The sequence below is a fragment of the Pogona vitticeps genome, chromosome 4 (assembly GCF_051106095.1).
Source record: "Pogona vitticeps strain Pit_001003342236 chromosome 4, PviZW2.1, whole genome shotgun sequence".
Lineage (NCBI taxonomy): Eukaryota > Metazoa > Chordata > Lepidosauria > Squamata > Agamidae > Pogona > Pogona vitticeps.
In genome coordinates this window covers 81552324-81570299 of record NC_135786.1, presented here as the reverse complement: position 1 = coordinate 81570299, position 17976 = coordinate 81552324, and the positions used below count along the sequence as shown (strand labels likewise).

Sequence of the window (17976 nt, the reverse complement as noted above, 5' to 3'; positions counted from 1 at the left end):
CACGCAATTTCTGATTTAAAAAACAGAGTTTGAACAAATCATTAGCTGTGTCAGTTAAGGAAACTGCAGGAGTTGAATCCTCCAACATGATACAAATTGTAATGTTGATAAGCTATACTTTCCCCAATTTTTTTAAAAGGTCTGCTCTTTCCTTTAGGCAGAGATGGTTTGTGTGAAAGGGACAAGAAGCAGAACCAAACTATTTGAGTTGACCAAAGAGTCAAGTCAAGGGTGCTACAACTCCAGTGAGTATACGAACACAAGTGTGTACAAGTATGAGGCCAACCCAAGTTTCAGCCCCCCCAAGTCATGAATTGGCACATCCCAAGCCTTCTATAGAACCTCCCCGGAAGTGTGTTAGGTTCCCTATTTTTACTGTTTGGAATTTTGGAAAAAAATGGAATAGAAGGTGCTAAGTCCTTGGCAGACCACAAGATAATGACCAGGAGGCTCATTCTGACATGGTGAGTTACAACAAGTTATTCAGCTTTTGGTGTACAGGATACATTATTTCCTAACTTGAAGCTTGTGGATAAGAAAATATAGAAGGTACTCACAAATACAACAAAAAGGGCAATGTCTTCTGAGATCTAAAAAGACCAGCATGGACTTGTACCATGCTTCAGAAATCTCCAGAGCAGAAACAGATTCATTTTACTGGAAATCGCACGGGTTGCAGTTGGACAGTCAGCAACAGCTTCACAAACCATAAAAGATAAAGCTGCAGACAAGTACTGAGACTGATACACCTTTCCACTTTCTTTTCATAACTCAGAATGGAGATTATTATCTTCTCCCAGTTTCACTGGCGTCCTCCTTCTCTTGTCCTTCTTCTCTTCCAATGAAGTCAAGAAGGCATGCAGAGCCTTCATCTACACACTCTTGCAACCTTTAGAACTGCCCTCTATGGTAGGTCAGACTGAGAGGGTGTAATTGGCCACCCACAGTCACTCCATGGAAGTAAAGGTTCAGTGGGGCCAAGAACAAGTATCTTCCATATCCCAGTCCACAGTCTATTCAGCTGATGATGGTAGCTGCTTCCACTACTGCATGTGAGTTCACTGGCTTGTTGTGTATGGTATCAGAAAGAGAGGCTAACTATAATCCTAATCCTACATTGTTAGAGAAACAATATCCAAAAAAGGAATTTTAAGTGACTGAGAGGTATAAGCTTAACATAATTAATGTCCTATGTTTTGAGGATGAACTCTGATGACCTATATGTGGCATTAAGCTATTTATTATTTCTTTATTACCCATTAGTTGTACTTCTTTACTTCTTTCCCTCCATTAGGCTGAAAACAGTGCACATGGTTCTTCTGCTAATGGCAGTGGTTAAATTGCAGTACCGCAGTGAAGACTCTGCTCAAAAGCTGACTTCGAATGGGCTCAGGTAGCCAGTTCAAGGTTGAGTCTGCCTTCCATCCTTCCAATGTCAGTGAACTGAGTAACCAAGGAGGAGACAAGGTATAGCCTGCATAATTAAATTGTAAAGTGCCTAGTGAGTGCTTTAAGCACTGTGGGGCAGTATATAAGCAGCACACTTCGTTTTGCTTTGCTCCCCACTTTCTATTCACAAAAACAAACTTGATTAGGTAGGCTAGTGTTAGAGAAATTTTAATTTTCAATCCTTGTGCCTCAATCTGCAAGCAGGATCTGAAGGCCTTAGGAATGGACCTCAACAGATGGGAAACCTTGACATCTGAGTGTTCAGCCTGGAGGCAGGCGGTGCAGCATGGCCTTTCCCAATCTGAAGAGACCCTTGTCCAGCAGGCAGAGGCAAAGAGGCAGTCCCGAAACCAGCAAAACCAGGGAGCTATTGTATCTGTCTTCAGTGTGGAAGGAATGGTCACTCTTGAATTGGCCTTCTCAGCCACACTAGACACTGTTCCAAAACCTCTATTCACAGCACGTTACCATAGTCTCTCAAGACTGAAGGGTGTCTACAGTTGTCTTATCAATGCTTCTCTTTCCACCTAATATTTCTCTTTCTTTGTAGAAGTCTTTTGACTTCTGTCAGTGTCTAAACTGGTTGAGCAACTAGTCTCCTTGCCACAGAGTTGTGTAAACCAGACAGCCTCACTCAAAGTGTCCAGTATTGCTTGACATGAAAACGCCAGTGTGTACATTCAGGATGCCCTTGCATCAAGGATAGTGTCTTACACTGCTTACTGTGAAAACATTCCCATTGTCATCTGCTTACATGCTTTCCACTTTCTCTGCCTTATTTGGTGACCCTTTAAACATAGTATGCTGATAGGTAAATGGATGACTGCCTGTAGCTTATTGATCAGTAGAAAATGATAGCCGCTGTTCTCCTTCCTCCTCAAAGATGCTATAAAAGCTGTGTGGAAACACAATTTTTGTGCCTTAGTACAAAATGCACCTCCATGTGGAATAAACTGCTTGGGCTACCTCCCTTCTTCTCCATTGTTCTGCCTCCAACCCCATTGAAAGTGTGAACCTCTATCTGTGATTAAGGTACCTGCAACAGCTAGCCTTGGAAAGTGAGCGACTGACCCAAGGTCACCCAGTAAATTTCACAGCTCAGTCGGGACTTGAATCTGGATCCCACAACTCCCAGTCCAAATTGGACAGCTCCGATTTGATGTTCGTTAAAAAACCCAAGAGAATCCGCTAAGATCTATGGAAGATAATAAACCAGAATGCAATGGATAGAAGGAAGGATGCAAAAGCTGGTTTATAAAATGATGTCCATCATTTTATAAACCATCTCAAGAATCATCTAAATGCAGCCACTGTGAACATTGCTGCATATGAAGGCAACCACACTCTGCCCACTTATATGACACTTTTTACCTGATGAGCTCAAGGTGACGTACACAGGCTCTCCTCCTCTCTCCTTTGTCCTCTGATGACAAAAAAGGTTGTGATTAGAGTGTGATTGGTTCAAGGCCAACTACGTAGTGAGTTTCACAGCCATATAGGGATTTGAACCCAGGGCTCCTTGTACAATACAGGAAACATTGTGCCTTACTGGCTTCTCAACATTATTACCCCCTCCAGTTTTCAGAGGTACAAGCGGATACAGAAGATAGCCATTTCAGATACAGAAGATAATAGTCTCAATTGCAGAGTCCTGTAACGATTTTAGAAGCCACAAAATAAAGCTTTTGAAATAGCCACATGCCTTCTATAAAATCCATTGGAACCAAAGGAAGACACACACACACACGTACACACACCCATAATTTCCATCTATATTGCTCTCCCATTGAAATATCAGAAAGAGCCTAATACAGTTAGCAACAGTCATTCACTGCCGGGACAATGTGACTCAGATCTTTTTAAAACACACCCATTTCTTAAATGAACTTTATGATCAACATTAGGTTCAATTCTGTCATAATAGTTCCTACTTGTAGTTTGAAAACAGATTTGGGAAAGTGGTCACAAATGTATATGTTTATCATGTGAAACCCAAATTTGGTTTGTCTCAGAATGTTGGAGATGGCATAAAACCAGCATAAAAACAGAATGGGGGAAAAAGTTGATTTTTTCAGACAACAGCTGCATATTGGCAGGGGTGATCTGGAAGATGTGGTCCCAAAGAAGTCACTTTTTCAAGCTTTGGATCAATGCTTGTGGTGCGTACACTCATTTCCACAGCCAACCCTGGTGAACTGGCTTGGCGAATGCCAATTTTTCAAAAGCCTACAAAATCCATTCTACTGTAAATAACAGTGGACAAAAGAAATGTGTATATTCACCAGGGATAACAAAGGCCTTCTAGCACCACACATTCAGTTTTCCCAAGCTTTAGTATTTGCTTCCTGAGATATGTAAATAAACAGGAAATTCTTGTGAATGGAGGGTGCTGCTTGTTCGGTTTGGGGTTTTTTTGTTTGTTTTTTTACCGGACCCAGTTTAGGCCAACATTTATCCTCTCATATATCTATCACCATTTGTGTCTAGAAGGATCAGCAGCACATCCAGTATGGATCAAAACTGGTGGACACCATTTATTGCATTTATCACAGAAAATTTGACCCAGAAGAGAAAGGGAACAGAACCCATATGCGTCAGTTACCTGAGGGTGTCCTGAGGCTTGTAGTCCCAACCACTTAGGCCAACGTACCCTCCTGCGTGCTCAGCTTTGCCCCGTGTACGTGCGTGACTCTGCCCACGGCACGCTGATTTCTACCACAACCGGAATCTAACATGATCGCTGCACAGAGGAAGAAGACAGTGGTGCAGAAGGATGCAGAGTTGTGTGCACATGCCCAGTTTAGCAGGAATCTTCTTGGGGCCCATGCTCAAGACCAGCTGCCACCAATCCAAAAGGACCAGGAAATGCTATAGGGGAGTCACTCTGCTCCACAGTTTCCATCCCCCCCACCAATGTTGGGCTCCATGTGTCCCTCACTTATCTTCACACCTGCTAACTATGAAAAAAGAAAGACATACGGCTGTGATTAAAACACCAGGAGCATAAAGCATATTCAGTATTTAGAATGTGTATGTGTGTGCACGCCTGCATGCACAAACACACACACAGGAAACAACATAACTTCACAGAATCATCCCCTAAGATTAAAAAAAATGCCACAATGACTTGAAAATGTTTCTTCCCAGCACCTACAAAAGGTGCCCAGCACAGAGCTGGGGGCCTTCAGACAGAAGGAAAGAGGGCAATCATACTGTCCAGAGCTGCAGCACAAAGGCCAATCTCTCCTTAAGAGGTGCTCTTGAGTATTGCAGGCCCAGTTATTATGACAGAAAACGACTGCACCATCTCATAAGTCTCCAGACATGACCTTCTCGCTCAGTTTTGCCATGGCAAAAAATTCCCAGCCATCACAAGCCTCTGCAGATGATTGCTGCCAGAGCCACTAGACTAGCATGAGACCTGGCAACCACGTGCCAGCACTCGGCTACTGCAATCTCTTCCCATTGCTATGGGCAGTTGGGGAAGGAGACAATGGATGACCTGTTCTTTGAAAATGCACAAGGAGAAACCTAAACCCAAAGAAACACAGTGGGGTGCAGGGGTGCATCCTGTAGGCTCCGATGTAAAAAATCCTGTTCATTGGATATGTGGGCACCTTGCAAAAGTACTTTATCCTCATTAAATTACATGAATCATCAATGCAATATATAAAACACATAATCTAAATGCAGGTGATGCAATGCAATGCAACACATGTACTTAAAAAACAAAACAAGCACAAAAACAAAAGTATTTCAGTGTAGGTTTTTGTGGCTTACAACTCAGTTCTTCAGAACTGATAGTTTTGTTTTGCCTTTGGTTGTGATGGAAACAGATTAGCACAGCTACCTTTAAAAAAAAAAAGTACTTACAAAAAAATTATGACCACTGATATGTTCATCAAATTTAAAAGGTTTTATTAAAAGGTGTCCATGTGTGCACGCACAACACATACATGTAGATTTAAAAGATTATACACAAATATAATGTATAAGTTTCATCAAGAAATGCCCGCTTCATTCACAAATTAGCATCTGTAACCAATGCAGACACTTTACTGAAGGATTTGTAAAATATATTGCCGGGCATCATATAAAGTGGTAGAGACTATCTTTGATACCACTCCAAAAACCTTTATTTTCAGCCACAATATCCAGGGAAACTGAGGGCCACGAACCCTTTTATAAACCTCCTGCCATCATTGTTATTCATTTTATTTCACCTTGCTCGTTTCCAAAAAAAAACTACAGTAAAACACACCAGCACTTGTCTTTCCACTAAAATCTACAAACAACAAGAGTAGTAACACCATGCACTAGGGAAGCCTCACATTTCATTGAAGAAAAACTGAAATAAGACTCCTCATCAGGAAATAAACCCAATGAAAGTGGATTTGGTTTATGTCAAGTTTTCAACAGTAAAAAGCCACCCAATAAAAACTGTACACTTTAGCACCATGATTTAGAAGCAGTCTACCTTTAATCATTGCATTTCTGTAAGTATGTAATATGCCAGACCATCTTGATACAAAACCTACACAGTTAACTAGAGATTGCTTCCTCTATGACTTCTTAGCTGGAATCATGTAGTTCACCTTATGGTGTGGTTAATCTCCCCATTATCTCTTCTTCTTTTCATCCTCACACCTTCCAGAATTAACAAGATTAAGCATTAGCCTGGACAATACTGTTTGGTTATAGAATTCCCATGCTTTCCTGTGCATGCATGCATGTATCTGCATTTAATAGTGAAGGGAAGTAATGGATCAAAATGTTTGAGAAGGGATCATATCTCAATGATACAGTAGTTTTATAAAAAGGGAAGGAAGGAAGGACACATCGTCAATGAGATTTTCACATAAGTCACAAGTTTCTGTGTCCAGAAGTCTTATAACAAAGTTACCAAACTTGCCCCTCCCTGTAAGATTCTTTTCAAACAGCTTGAAAAAGAATGTCGTTCGTCTGCAAAGATACATACGTGTATTTTAACCACTTTCCAGAAAATCTGAATACTTCTTCTCAATATTTCAGTTCACATTGTCCTGAAGCAGAAGAATGCCATAAACTAGGCATCCACAAATTTGTTCTGATTAAACTGCCTCTGAGGGAGGAGGGAGGCAGAAGAGCCTGCACGTCCCATACGATGAGGAACACTCAAGAAGTCATGGCTTACTTCCCAGAAACATTCCAGAGCTGTCTCAAGATATTTTGCTGCCTGGACCAAAGTAGCGACTGCCACACCTGGCCTAGCCATGGCAGAAACAGTACCCAAAGATTACCAAGGAATTCTCAAAGGCTTTCGCGGTCAGGATCCAATGGTGGTTGTAAGGTTTTTCGGGCTGTTTGGCCGTGTTCTGGAGGTTTGTCTTCCTACCGTTTCACCAATCTGTGGCTGGCATCTTCAGAGGACAGGAGTCAGAACTCTGACGATACCAGCCACAGGGAACTTTGATACCTGAGGCAGAAAATCTTACAAATGCCTTTCTCCCTCCTTTTCAGACACAATAACAAACTTACAATATCAAATTAAATAGCTATTTGCTACTGGTTCATGCCACCCAAAATGTACAGCCCAAGGTGGCTGTCTCATTTTTTTCTAACAGGAAGGCCAGCCCTCGTGGTCAAAGATCTTCCTGGAAAGGATGGGGACAGTATAAATGAGACTGGCAGACAACAGTTACGTATTTGTATATTTCTGAAACTAGAACCGGGAGTGTAAGCATTTATTTATTTTTCCTCTGCACTGAACTCAACAACTCAAATTAAGTCTCCCAGTTTGACAACACTTGGTTTCAATGTTGCCTTGCTCCAGTGAGTCAGGGGCAGCTAAACGGAAAAACGTTGGTTTTTTTAGCTGCAAGGAAGTAGGTTCAAGGCCCAGGAGAACATCAGAGCAGTACATTCAGACTTAGTGTGTGTCCTTTTAATAGCGAAACTCCCTGGTTTCATCCTGGTTATCACAAGCTAGAACTGCGGATAGGATCTGTCTAAATCCCCAGAGAACTGCAACCAGGCAATGCAAATAATATTAAGATAAAGGAGCTCACAGATTGACTCTGCATTGCTAGCTTTGCGTCACTATCTTCATGGGGTGCAAGTATTGCCAGAAGCACAGTAGGTTTTCCTAACAGAGATGGCAAAGTTACTTTTTTTGTGTACAAATCCCAGAATCCCCAGTGATCTGCCTGTTGGAAGCCTCTGAGACTAGCAGTCCAAAAAGAAACGTTGCAAAACCCGGCCTTCTTAATGAGACATCTTCCCAAAAAAAGTAGCCCCTCAGACATGACATGACATGACCATCTCTGACCTGTGTCTGAGGTCCTTATGTAGCCAAAACATTCCCACAGAGAGAAGGGGAGAACCCCTGGATTTACAGTTCCACCAGTGACTCTTGGGTGGGCGCATAAACTCTTGGGGGGACCTCTACAAGAAGAAGCCCAAGGTAACTGAGCATACTCAGTGAGGATTGTGGGGTTGAGGGTGTGGGGAATGTAAAGGTAGGCCACTTAAGAGCCATGTATCCTTCCTTCACACTGTAACATTTTACTGCAGGATCTTTTCCTAAATTAGCTACTAAGGCTTACAAAGAAAGTGGGCGTGTTTACTATCAAAAGCAGGGCCTTGTGACACCACCCAGAACGGTCCCTAGAACCTATTCCCACGAGCAGCAAGCGCGGCAGTGTGTGTAGGTAGGGGGGTGGCGGTGGCGGACTTCACCCCAGGTGGCAAATTTCTGAGAGACAACAAAAGCCAGACCAAGCTCCGCTGTCCCCTGGGTTGGCCAGACCTGGGCTTTGAGACGAGGAGGGGCGGGCTGGGTGGCTCCAGTGACGCCAGCAGGATGCCAGGCTGGAGGCTGCAGGCGGGGGCATCGTCCGGGAGCAGGGAGGGGGAAGCAGGCGACTCGAGGCAGTCCCTGAGGCCAAGCAGCAAGGGGGGGGGGGTCGGCCGCGTCGTCGGAAAGCGGACCGGCTCGGCTTTGCCCACACTTCCGCCTCCTCCCCCAGGTCCGCCGGTGTTCAACCCAGCCACCACACGGGTTTAGCATTAAAAAAAGGGGGGGGGAAGCGGGGCGCTGGGTTCAAGGAGGTCATTCCAACGGAGAGGATTTCCTTGCTGTCTATAATGTGTGTGTTTTTGTGGGCGAGAGGAAGAGATGCTGTGTCGAGTGGCGCTCGGTCGTCTGAAAAGGACTCAGGACATGCGTTTGGCAAAACTCCAAAGAGAGGGAAAGGGGCCGGTAGATGCGTTTGTGTGTCTGTGTGTGTCTGTGTCTGTGCTTAATGGAGCAACTTGTACGGCTTTTGCCAGGAAGGAAACCCTGCGAAATTCTGCAGCGTGAGGTTGCAAGAAGGGGGTTTGGCAAGAAGAGGCGGGAGAAGGTGCCTCCGGTTTTCGCCCGTCTCCCTCCCGGCCGAAGGCCGTGTCGCTCTCCCTGCGGCGAAGCCTCACGAAATTCCGCCAAAAAAGCAAAAGCCGGGAAGGAGATCCAGCCTTCCCTGCCTGCCCTGCCTCCCTCCCGCCGGGCCCATTCTGCTGCCAGTGGAGGCGCCTCTGCCCGCCCCCTTTCTCCATCCATCTCCCCGCTAGCTGGTCGCCTGCAGTTCCGACAATGCAGAGAAAGGGCAGGAAAAAAATGACAGAGGTGGAAAGAGAGAGAGAAAGAGAGAGAGAAAGGGGGAAAGAGATGAGCTTCCACACGGTTGCAACGCTTGAGAATCGCTCGGTACTCATTTTGCAACAAAGGTTTTTTTTTTAATGGGGGGAGGAATCATTCCCCCGAAAAACCATTCCGATTAAGATGCAGCAACAGGACTAGGTTGCTCAGAGCGGCAAATGGGGCTTTCCTTTGCGGGGGGGGGGGGTCGTTCTTTTTTTTTTTCAGACAAGCCATTCAAGCAACAGATAGAGATTTACCTTCAAAATGCAGGCCATGTTGTATCCTTCCTTACCTCCCAAAGCGGGAGGGATCTGCTTTGTGAGTAAAACAAGGGATCCAGGCTGAGGCAGGAGGGTTGGAAGAGCCGCCAAACTGCCCGTGCCTACATTCCTGGAGATCCAAATAAGGAGCCCACAACAGTCCTCAAGATCCGTTAGTCATGCTGGTCTTTTTTTCGTGCCCCGCTTGTTCCACCCATCAGCTTCTGCCACTGGCTGGGCGCCAGCCCCGCACCTCCTCTCCGTCACGTGACGGGGTTTGATTCGTCCCGCTCTCTCGCTCTCTGGAGCTGGGGTTTCCTTTTTTTCTTTTTAATTTTCCTTTTTTCCTCTTTTTGTTAAGTCGGAGCTTTGGCTTTGGGGCGCTTTCTCTCTCTGAACGAGAAGCGAGGTCTGTGGCGTGAAGATGCCTCGCGTTTTGCTCTGTGGTTGTTTGCTTTCTTTAAAGAAAGGCATTTAAACGGTTATTTCCCCTCATCTCAGTCCTAAGGGAAGACTTAATAGGGAATCCTTTCTTTCCCCTTGCTGGTTATTTTAAAAGAAGGTTTCTCTCAAGTGTGTTGAGATCGCCACACACTACCGCACACGCACACAACCTCACAAAAAAAATTATGAATCTCCGAATAGATACCAAATGCCACCCTGTAGGCTTCACTGGCACACAGAACAAACTCTCTTTTGTCCCAAAATCCTTTGTACCAACAGTCTGGGGTGGAGAAAAAAGGAGGGAAAGCTTCACCGCGGTAACAACAGCACACACAACACACACAGAGACTCTAGCTTTGCCCTGCTTGTGCCTCTCCTTGGATTCTGTCCTTCTCTTAGCAGAAAGAAAGGGACAAATAAATTAGTTTTGTTTCTCCAGGCACACCACAAGGTTTGGCGGCTATCTGGAACTGCTGAGCAACAGGACCAGAACTTTCCCCCAGCTGGGCTCTGTCATCCACCTGACATTGCTGAGGTGATTCTTTTATTAAGTGCAGAAATAAGTGTGAGGTGTTTTGGGAACAGTGGTCCAATACAGTAACTTTTTCCATCTCTGACTAAGGATTTCAAGGAGGAAAGTAAAAGGCAGATTTATGAAATTAAGATAAAAATCATGCATCAGATCCATGTGTTTGCACCACTGCAAAGTCATGTGCTCGGGGACCCATGAGTTCTGTATTTTAGACTGTGAGCAGAGATGGGGCCTATGACTGGGTGGTTGTTTGGGGTGATCCTGCAGAAAAATCATGTGGATCCATGAGGATCTGTGCTTTCGATTTTTGTGCCATTATTTCTGTGGTGCAGTCTGTGGGTGCATATGGGACCTACGGCCTGACAATGGTTTAGGCAGGATTACATCTAAGAATCATAGGAAATCATGTGGATCCATGCATTGGATGCATATTTCTGTGCCACTGCAGGATCATGCACCAAACAATTCATTATTTCTGCGGTGTAACTTGTGGGCCTAAATGGGATCTCTGATTTGATAGTGGTTTCACAGGAATCCCACTTTTAAAATGAAGCAATCTGGGACAGCTCAACACTACAAACTGAGAGAAACTCCTTCAGTCCTGGCAGGGAAAGTGCTGGGTCACAGGGAAAATGGTGCACCAGCACTACCCCAAATGTACCCCTAAGCCCCACCATCAGTGTCATGTAGTGTCATCCTGAGTTTTATGTTCATTTACACCCTTTATAATAATTTAAACACTTCAAGAATTAAGGTTTGTTTCACAACAAGCTGCTGCCAATTGGAAACTGATTTCCGAGCCACATCCAAGAGCATTCTCTCATCTGTACACAAAACTAGGACATATGCTGGCCAGGTTCCCAAGAGTACCTCTGGATTCCCTCAGAAGTTTCAGCCATCTCATTGCTGATTCCTTCCACACCCACTGTAGAAATAGAGACACCCACAGACACCTCAGCAGTCCTCAGTTTCCTATATAAGGGACCAAAACCCAAAGCCCCCTTTCATATACCAGAACTAGTGGGATAATTCTTTTGGCTACCAGACAGTCATGTTAACTTCTTCCACCTGCCAAGCTTCAATGGCATCATGACCATCCAAAATAACAAAGACTCTTGAGCCATATTAAACACTAATGATTTATTTTAATCTGTAGGCATTCTGTGATCTGAGCACCAGGAGGGAACTCACACCAAAACTTGAGGGTGGGTCGTTCTGTTGCTGGTACCACAAGCTGACCTGGTTGAACTTCTACATGAAGGTCTAGTTGACAGACCCAGATACCAGCTTGGTCCCCATGTGTACTTGAATGAGGAAAACAATTAGTAGAAGCATTGTTAGAAGACTGAAAAATGGAACACATACTATCAGGGATTTGTACACCTTTTCATCTCCCAGTTTACTATATGTAGCCATTTGCCAGCAATATCCTATTGTGGCCTGTCACAAACACGTCATGACCTGTGGAAAACGATAACCGGATGTAGATGTTTCATCTTAGTGACAACATTTTAAAAATAGTGAGGGTTTAATTTTGTTCTTGTTGTTTAGCCGTTAAGTCGTGTCTGACTCTTCGTGACGCCATGGACCAGAGCACGCCAGGCCCTCTTATGTTCCACTGTCTCTCGGAGGGGTCAAATTCATGTTGGTACCTTCGGTGACACTGTCCAACCATCTCATCCTCTGACGTCCCCTTCTCCTCTTTCCTTCATACTTTCCCAACATCAGAGTCTTTTCTAGGGAGTCTTCTCATGAGATGGCCAAAGGATTGGAGCCTCCACTTCAGGATCTGCCCTTCCAGTGAGCACTCAGGGTTGATTTCCTTCAAAATGGATAGGTTTGTTCTCTTTGCAGTCAAGGGGACTCTCAAGAGTCTCCTCCAGCACAACTCAAAAGCATCAATTCTTCGGCGGTCAACCTTCTGTATGGTCCAGCTCTCACTTCCATGCATCACTACAGGAAAAACCATAGCTTTGACTATGTGGACCTTTGTCGGCAAGGTGATGTATCTGCTTTTAAAGATGCTGTCAAGGTTTGTCATCACTTTCCTCCCAAGAAGCAGGCGTCTTTTAATTTTGGGGCTGCTGTCACCATCTGCAGTGATCATGGAGCCCAAGAAAGTAAAAGCTGTCACTGCCTCCATATCTTCCCCTTCTATTTGCCAGGAGCTGTTTGGTTTGATGGTGGTTTGCCAGGAGCTGATGGGACCAGTGGCCACAATCTTAGTTTTTTTGATGTTGAGCTTCAGACTATTTTTTTGCGCTCTCCTCTTTCACCCTCATTAAGAAGTTCTTTAATTCCTCCTCACTTTCTGCCATCAGCGTAGTATCATCTGCATATTGGAGGTTGTTGATATTTCTCCCGACAATCTTAATTCCGGTTTCAGAGTCATCCAGTCCTGCCTTTCACATGATGTATTCTGCATATCAGTTAAATAAGCAGGGAGACAATATACAGCCTTGTCGTACTCCTTTTCCAATTTTGAACTAATCAGTTGTTCCATATCCAGGTCTAACTGTTGCTTCCTGTCTCACATATAGATTTCTCAGGAGATAGATAAGGTGGTCAGGCACTCCCATTTCTTTAAAAACTTGCCATAGTTTGCTGTGGTCCACACAGTCAAAGGCTTTTGCGTAGTCAATGAAGCAGAAGTAGATGTTTTTCTGGAACTCTCTGGCTTTCTCCATAATCCAGCACAGGTTAGCAATTTGGTCTCTAGTTCCTCTGCCCCCTCTGTGAACAGAAACAAAATGGTTTAATTTACCAGGGTCAAAAAGCTGATTCAATTTAATTGCTAGTCCCAACTAAAGTAGGACCATTGAATCAAAAGAAATTTATTTTATATCGAATTGAATGGCGAACAGCGGAAATTCTCATGGGAAAAGTTTTCAGCACCTTTTCTCTCAATGCCCACATTAATCAGCTCTTCTATGCCAAGAGGTCTGCACTATAAACTCACTTTCTGTTTGCTTCACTACCTATAATGTTTGCACTTCTATTCTTTCTGGGTTTTCTGGTTGCTATATGAAAAAAGATTTATCCACTGAGTAAACAAAATCTATCATCCACAGGAGGTCACTGTTAGGATCTACTGCATCAAATGTGCAGAATTTCAGTCTGTAGAACAATTCAAGAGGTTAAATACTATATGAAAGTATGGGACTGCTGAAACCAGAAGGCATTTATAAATGAGGGGGCCAACTTACCCCAACATTTCAGGAGTCAAGAAATTTTTTTACAGCATTTTCAAATCAAGACAACATTGAAAGCAAGATGCCTGCTAGGTTTAGGGGTATACTTGTTCTGCATAAAGAAAGTTCAACATTTGGTATAGGTATGCAGATCCTTAAGATGTACACTTACCTTACTTAGAGCAGATAAACAAGAAGATGTAATGATGGATGTAGTAAACCATTGTCTCTACAGAATGGATTTCTCAGCCAAAATCCAGCCAGGACAATAAATCAGTGCCACATGACTGACACATCTTTGCCAGCTGTAGGACACATTGAGGTAGGACTACCTCTACTATTAGGTGCAGTAAAGTGGCTTTCCTAGACAGTGAATCTAGGCAGCAATTTTTTAGTGTTTACTTGTTATTATTGTGTTTTTACTCACAAGGATGACGAGACATGTTTGTGGGATTTTGTTCCTTATATGGCAAAATAATTTATCTAGTTTGAGTAATATGGCCAACATCCTTTTGCAAAAGTCATGTGTGCACAAGCAATCATGCAAGTGATTTTGGAAGAATCTTCTAGATATAATCTTGTTACTAAAGTTCAGCCTCTACACCTCTTTCAAAAGTCTATTATTTGGCTGGCTTTGCCCGTCCAGAAGTTCATAGAGAAGTGCTAGCAAATGATGAGCAAACCCATCCATCAACCTACTAGACAACATCTAAAACGGTGAAAAGGTTTTTTTGCACACATGTCAAGCTCTAAATATTAAACCAGAAGAGGCTAGGCAAAACAAAAAAGAACACGCCTTGCCAAATGGATGAATGCTGAAGAGTATCTCTTACAAGGATAAAACACTAGCTGGACCACCTGGAAGTCCCTTAATAGACTTAAAAGTGAAGTAGGAAGGTCAAAGAACTACAGTATGAAGCAAAATAGGATTACTTGAATAGAGGATAAATTTCTGTTGCTGTGGATAAATTCTATCAATGCAGCACCTAGGTACATGCAATTTATGCCCCACCATGTGTACAAAAGAAGATCTAGCAAATGGCCAAGATAACACCGTAAGTAGCCTGCTTCTGGTCCAAAATAGTCTAATTATCTTTTAATTTTAATTTGTTTTTAATTTTACCTATATTCCTTATACATCCATGCTTTTAAATTGTGCAACACTGGATAGAAAGAAAGTTCAACCTTTGCCTAGTTTTACTGCTCCAGGGAATAGACAGATCAAGGTGGTTTTAAACACCCTTGCAGCCCTACAAAGGGATCTGCTAACAGAGCAAACCCATAGATAATCAATATTCTTATAACAAGTAGTTCCTCTCTGGCTGTTATTTGTGCAGCTAGTCATATAATTGGTGACACAACCAATTTCACAAGAAGTATGCAGCTGGCCAGGGAAAGGACAACCCAACACAATTGCCCTTCTGCTTCACATTTTCCCAACAGGATTTTGGCCTATATATCTTAGCTTAGTGGAAGGCGCACCATTTCATGTTCAACTTCAGGCATTAAAATTACTTGGACTGACCATGCTTTACTGATTGCACCTTAAGGGTATGCAAGAGGTTGTATCGATTTCTAATTCCTAACTTTCTAGCTTTATTTCCATCACGAAGGTCCTGATTTTAGTAGTGACTAATTAGAATTATAGCCCTTGAAATCTTGAGTTGAGACTTCTGAAAAGCACATAGTAAGTTAGGCTATTTTCTGCTTGGCATGGATGATGCTAAAACAAAACAATAAAACAAAATAAGAACAACTAACAATAAAACCTTCATATACATGTAAATCACCCAGTCACACCTGAGCCACCATACACACTGGTTTTATTGAGAAACTGACCTAGAGACATGCAACACAGACAACATTGCCGTTGTCCATCTTCCCCGATAATTTTTCTTTAATTGAAAAAGCAAGTGTATAAAGCTCTTCAGGGTACTGTAGATCCTAATAGTGTTTTTTTAACTCTCCATAAACACTAATGGAAAGCATTTGTAGCTTTATTAGTGTCCCTTTACTGAAATTTAATAAGATCCCTCAAGGCACTGCAAGCCATACTATCTGCCTAGAAACTCATTACCATTTTTGAAAATCAAAATAAACAAAATGAAATCCCCCTAAATGCAACTAGGTAAGCACATGGACAGTAAATTGAGTGGATTTTGCCATGCTGTTTCTCATTTGCCAAATATGCAAGGTCCATTTGTTTTTTTCATTCGCTAACTTCACTGTTTTATTATCCTTTGAATTGGGCTTAGACTACATAATTCCTCTTTATTTCTTTCCCACCCCCTCTGCCCCCCCGTCTGTGTGTGTGTGTGTGTGTGCGTGTCTGCACGTACATGCACATGTGTGCATAGAGAGAGGATACAAAGTAAAAAGAATGGCATTTCAACAAAAAAGTAACATAACCCCGTGGTCTTTTGCAAAATCCCAAATGAGGGTTGGGTAATATATTTATTAGGTCACAAAAATACCATTTAAAAAGGTATCCTTTCTAGTCCTGCAGACATTTTCATTCGGTTGGTCAACACATATCTTGAATAAACAAGTTAAAAAAGCATTCTAGAAGCAACATGAGCTCAAGTTAAATTAAAGTTCCAAGATGAAGATAACGAATTTGAAGAGTCAGCTTCACCAATAATTATATCCATTTGCACCTCAAGGGATGCAGATCTATTGATTTTTTTCCACCTCTTCAGCTCCTGCAGCTTCAACATCTAGCCAGGACACTCCCCCCCCCCAAAAAAAATCTTTCAGAACAAAGGGATGTCTTTATCTTGAATCCAGCTATTCATTTCCTACATAAAAGAAGAAAAATGTCATCATTTTGAAGCTACATTCTGTGGTGCCTAACATACCAGAGAAATGTTGAAGCAAACAGATTGTTGTTGTTACATGCTGTCAAGTCACCTCCAGCCTATGGCAATCATATGAAGGAGTGATCTTCAGAATTAACTGTCCTCAACAGCCTTGCTCAGCTCTTATAAACCCAAGCCTGTGGCTTCCTTTAGGAAGTCAATCCATCTCATATGTGGTCTTCCCTTTTTACCCTATAGGAAGCCATTCTGTCTCTCCATATTTTCTCTTAACTAGCTTCTTGTCCAAAAAGACAGTCAAGTGCTGAGCACACATATTTCTTTCAGAACAATCCATAGTTTCTTATGATTCATATAGTAGTCTATCAAGTACAGACAGATTTTCTTCTGAAATTCTTTTGTGCACTCCAGTAGCCAGCATATATTTGCAATATGACCTTGAGTGCCTCCTCCTTTTCAGAATCCAGTTTGAACATCAGTTATTTCTCTTACTCTGCATGAGGTAAAAGCCTTTGTTGTCACCTTGAGCATCATTTTGCTTGCATGGGAAATTAAAGAAATGCTTGTTTTGTTACTGCACTCCCTGGGCATCTCCTTTCTTGGGGAATGGAATGTATATTAAATGTTTCCAATCTGTGGAGCATTCTTTTGTTTCCCATGTTTGTTGATATATTCTTATTTCGATTTTGGCATATTCCATCTCTGTGATTTGAAATAGTTCTATTGGCATTCCTTCTACCTTGATGATTTATTTCTTTCCAGGACTTTCAAAGCAGTTTCCACTTCATTTTCTAGAATTGCAGGTTCTTCATCACAGGATTCCTTTTCAAAGGAATCTATCATCTTTTTTTTTTCAATTCTGTAAATGTATAGGTCTTCAGTATGATGTTTTCATATCCTCTTGATTTTCCCCTGACCAGATACGTCTGCTTCTCTCTTGGTTTTTCAGCATTCCTAATCTCTCTGATTTCTCAGCTACAAGCACTATCCCTTGTTTCATTTTGTACTGTCTCAAGGTTTTCAAAGTAAGAAATGTTCAGCAGTGGTTTACCATTGCCTTCTTCAGCCCAATACTAACAAAAGTGAGCTTGAGTGGCACTGCTATTGTCTGTAAAAGATCCTCCACCAGAGTCACTTTTAACTACTGCTGCTGTCCTGTAGCTGCTGTCCAGAGGTTTCTCCATCCTCATCACCACTGGAACTTGTTGATGCAATCATTACTCCCGAAGAGGGTTGATTCATCTGAGTTTGGTGCCTTGGCTGTGACCATTCTGCCTTGAATGACCCCGCTAGAAGTCCAGGGTCATAATAGAGTCTGGCTTCCTGGCAGCATTGCTCTCAGCTTCCCTGACACAATCAGACTCCTCGCCACATTAAGGTAATGCATCCAAGGAGGGGAAACAGACTCATTAAATCAAAACCAGCAACTCATAAAACGGAAGAATCCCCTGAATCTTACATAAAGCAGACCTATGGAAATCAATAGGAATTAAGTTAGTCAATGACTACCCTAAATCCTATTGATTTCAATGGATCTGCTCTTAGTTTGGATCCAACCCACAGACATGTTCTCACATTAGTGCTTATGCATGGAACGAGAAACTTCAACGATTTGCACACACAA

At 42.7% G+C, this 17976-nt stretch overlaps 1 protein-coding gene across 3 annotated transcripts in view; it reads right to left on the bottom strand.

The window, feature by feature from the left end:
* Positions 1-10005, bottom strand: part of ST6GALNAC3 (ST6 N-acetylgalactosaminide alpha-2,6-sialyltransferase 3) — a 356057-nt gene extending 346052 nt beyond the window's left edge. The window contains exon 1 of one of the 3 annotated variants that reach the window (XM_020794696.3): positions 9367-10005. In XM_020794696.3, the coding sequence (XP_020650355.2) occupies positions 9367-9384 (18 nt within the window). In that variant the 5' untranslated portion in view covers positions 9385-10005. The remainder of the gene's footprint in view (positions 1-9366) is intronic. The other 2 variants (XM_020794698.3, XM_078392996.1) reach the window with 2 other exon arrangements.
* Between the last annotated feature and the right edge of the window lie 7971 nt (positions 10006-17976).